At 60.2% G+C, this 3929-nt stretch overlaps 1 protein-coding gene across 1 annotated transcript in view; it reads left to right on the top strand.

Moving 5' to 3' along the window:
• Positions 1–3929, top strand: part of LIN28A (lin-28 homolog A) — an 11917-nt gene that overhangs the window by 5994 nt on the left and 1994 nt on the right. The window contains exon 2 of the mRNA XM_009648550.1: positions 2660–2842. Coding sequence (XP_009646845.1) covers positions 2660–2842 — 183 coding nt within the window. The remainder of the gene's footprint in view (positions 1–2659; positions 2843–3929) is intronic.

The raw sequence follows: 3929 nt of genomic DNA, 5'->3' as shown, positions 1-3929 counted from the left end.
CCCTCCCCTGCGCTCCCCCTCATCCCCAGCATCCCCGGCTCGCTCCAATCCCCCCCTTCCTCTCTTTATTTTTTGGGGGGGGTGGTGTGTGTGTGTGTGTGTGGAGGCCTGGGAAGGCTCCGGCTTTGTGTGTGGTGTGGGACAGGGGCTCTGGGCCCCTTCCTTTCAGATGCAGGAGGTATGCAGCTAATTCAATGGGCTGCAGTTTGATTACCTATCTGATAACAGAGGAATGCCAGCAATGTGTGGGTTTTGGGAAGGGGGCAGGGGGGTTTTTGGCAGCTTCTGCCCCAGCCCTCCTCTTCCTCAAAATGGGGGTAGCGGATGGCTCACGAGGGGAAGGAGCTGGATCCCCCAGGCACTGGGGGTGCAGCAGTTTGGCTGCCCATGGGTGATGGTTCCCAAGGACGTGGGCTGAGCTGGGGGGACCCAGCCTGTGCATTGAGGTCCCCCTTGCCACAGCTCAGCTTTGTCCTGAAGCTTGGGGCCAAACGCCTGGGAGTTTTCATCTCTGCCGTGTAAACACAGCTGGGCCAGCCGGGCTGTAAACACCCCCGATAAGGATCTGCGGGAGGTGGCTGGCCCTCATCCCCCAGCCTCCGGAGCTGCCTCCTGTGCCATGGAGTGATGCTCACCATGGAGGGATGCTCAGCTCCTTGCCCCTGAAATGCCGGGGTTGCTGCTGGAGCGGGGCAAACTGGGGGGCGCCCGCCGTTGCCCAAATCACCTTGTACAGGGGGTTTGAGGGGGCTGGTGGGGTGGCACGTTGGGGATGGGGCAGGGTTGGTAGCTGACCCCAAGGTGCTAAGGCTGAGCTGGGCACCTCCTGTGTTGTGCTGGCAGCTGCTTTGGACACAGAGCTCCTGCTTGGGTGATGCTCAGCATCTTCCCGGTGGTGCTCAGCACTGGGGGAGAGCTGAGCTGGGGTTGGGGAGCAGCGTCTGGCCATTGCAGGGTGTTTGCCAGTGGTGGGTGGTGATGGGACTGCCCAGACCAGTCCTGGACGGGCAGAGGTTGCTGCTGAGCTCCTGTCGCATCCCCCTTGTCATTGGGGACCTCATAGCTTGTGGTTTGGCTCTCCCTTTTGGGAGCAGGAGCGGGTCAGAGAGCAAAAGTTTCTGGCGATCCCATCCAGACTGCCCTGGACTCTGTCCCCGTGGGCAAGCAGACTGGGTGGATGTGGGTGACTTGGCCCAGCCCCTGCGGTCTTGTCCCACCCAGAGCTGGGCCCCCAGACACAGAAGCAGGGGGAAAAGCAGCAGAAAAAGGGGCCTTGAGGGTTTTTCCTCGAGCTCTGTTGCGTTCCCACTTCCCTCGTGTGCCCACGGACACACAGGTCTTACAAGACCCCACTGAAAAAAAAATCACTCCTAAATCCCAACAACATTTCTTCCTCTCTGCTTTTATGTGAGGTGTTTCCACGTGGGTCCTGGGGAGATTTAGGGGTGGAAGAGGGGAAGGGAGAGGGGAGCCGTCCAGGCCCCGCAGAAGCTCGGTGTGGGAAGAATGGGAGGCTGCAGCCCACGTGAAGGGAACTCGCTGGGCCATGAATGGGGGAGATGCTCCATTCATAAATGCAGGGTCTTGCTGCAGCGGCGCAGGCATTGGCGCTGGCTCTGCCGGGAATCCCCAGCCCGATGGAGCTGCTCCTCCCTCTACCAGCAAATCCCCCTTAACTCTTTGCTCACGCTCGTTTGGGCTCCGCTAACGAAGTCGAGTGAAAGCCCTGCTCGAATCGCTGCCTGGGATGTGGTGGTCCTGGTCCAGCAGAGCAGGCAGAGATGCTCACGGCAGCGCTTGCTGGCATGGGGGGCGGGGGGACAAGAGACGTTAGCTGCATCGCCCAAATTCCTTATGAATTTGTTCTGCTAAAACAGACACGGAGCTCATGGAAGTGGAGTGGATTTTTCTGTCATCTCACACCCCCCTTCCCCAGCCTGGGTCTGAACTCCCGAGTTTGATTGCACAGTGACAACTGATGTGGCGATACTGGGAGGGACAGGAGATGCCCCCAGCAGTGATGATCCAGGGCCAAATGGCTGCTTAATTAATTACTGGGGGCACTTGAAGGGCTTGAACCGAGGTGAGCTGCAGCAAGGGGGCTGCAGTGCAGGGGGCTGGCTGGGACGCTGGGCCAGCAGCGCCAGCTTCCAGCCCGCTGGCCTTGCTGTGGGTCCAGCCCCGAGCAGGGTTGCGCATGCCTGTGCAAAGCCTTGAGATCCTTTTGTCTTTTTAAAATGATGTTTTGGATCTCCCCGTGAGCATCCCTGGCCCGGGGTGTTGGGAGGTGCAGGGGCGGCTCTCGCTCCCCAGCGTGGGGCTGGGTGTGAGGAGGGGGCTGGTTTGCATTACTGAGAACTCGCTTTTTGCAGCAAATGCTCCTGAAATTTGGGTCAGAGCTGGCTTTGCTGGCCCTTGCTTGCCAAACCAGTGAGCTCCACTAGGCCGGGTGGCTCAGCTCACTGAAGGCTCCACATTATCAAATGGGGCTCCAGAGATTTTTGGGAGATGAAGGCGCCTGGTTGAGCTTGGTTCCCTGATGAACATCCCCTCACAGGGGCAGGCATGGGGGGACATTGGCAACTCTTGTGCCACGGGAGGTGTTTGCTGGGCTGGGGCTTGTTGCGCTGACCCCTGTCCTTCCCCTGTGCCCCCCCAGAGCAAGCTCCACATGGAGGGTTTCCGCAGCCTGAAGGAGGGCGAAGCTGTTGAGTTCACCTTCAAGAAATCATCCAAAGGTTTGGAGTCCATCCGGGTCACCGGCCCGGGGGGCGTCTTCTGCATCGGCAGCGAGAGGAGACCCAAGGGCAAGAGCCTCCAGAAACGCAGATCGAAAGGAGACCGGTAAGGGGCAGCTGGGGCCTGATCTGGGGCAGGGTCTGAGCCCTGCAGTCACCAGGAGCTACCCAGGACCCTGCCTGCGGCACGGGGACGGGCTCGGGTCCGGTGGGGCGGGCAGCGACCCTTCCTCTGGGAAAGCAGCTTCCTTCGGCGGTTAATGAGTGGCAGATGCAGCTTGGTGGGGAAAGGGCAGCAAACCAGCAGCCAAAGGGCAGGGGTCAGGGACACCCCGGGCGGCCGCTCCCCTCGTCTGGGGGAGCCACGCTGGGCAGAGGTAATTTTCTCAAAGAGAAACCCTTCCTTGTGGGAAGGAAATGGCCGGACGTCCTGGCAGCATCTCCCATGGTGAGGCTGGGAGCCCTGGGGCGAGTTTCTGGCCAGGCCTTCATCCCCCCTCTCCTCTCCCACCCTCTCCATCCTGGCTGCCCGGGGATGCCTCGCCCCAGCTTTCCCAGTGGCTGCTGCCCACCCCACCCCGCTGTTATCACAAGTGGGTTTTAAAATTAGTCAGAAAAGAATTGGGAAGGAAAAGGGAAGAGAAAAGGGTTGTGGCCGTCCTAGATGGATGCAGGATTTAAAATGGACACAAGGCAGCTCCCTCTGCCCACACTGCTCCAGTGCGAAGGTGGCACCCAGGGGATGAGTGCTGCAAGGGTACAGCCGTGAGAGAAGTCACGTTTGGGGTTGTCCCCACACCTATGGCCACAGTCCTTGCAACCGTTCTCCTGGCTGGGGCCGCCAGTTGTCCTATTGCCTGTTCCTGCTCTGCCACAGGCTTTTGGTCCATAGCGTGTAACCCTGGGTGCAGGGTCTGTAGGCAGAGGAGCCAGAGCTGTGATGGAGCCAGAGGGGTGGAAGCCCCGACATCCCTGATTTTTGTCCCCCTCTGAGTGCCTGGTTTCGGTGCGAGGGTTTGCTGCCATCTCCTGGGTACCAAGCAGCACCACTAAGCCGTGTCCAAACTGGCTGTGCTGGAGATGGGGCCACCATCTGCCCCCAAAGAGCTGACCCCACATCCCTCCAGCGGCTGGGCCATTTTGAGCCCAGCTCTGGCTGCAAAGCCAAGTAGGTTCCCAGGCATGGCCACG

The sequence above is a fragment of the Egretta garzetta genome, unplaced genomic scaffold, assembly GCF_000687185.1.
Source record: "Egretta garzetta isolate BGI_Z169 unplaced genomic scaffold, ASM68718v1 scaffold101, whole genome shotgun sequence".
Classification (NCBI taxonomy): domain Eukaryota; kingdom Metazoa; phylum Chordata; class Aves; order Pelecaniformes; family Ardeidae; genus Egretta; species Egretta garzetta.
Note: the sequence above shows the minus strand (reverse complement) of the source record. Positions and strands in the feature narration are given on the sequence as shown.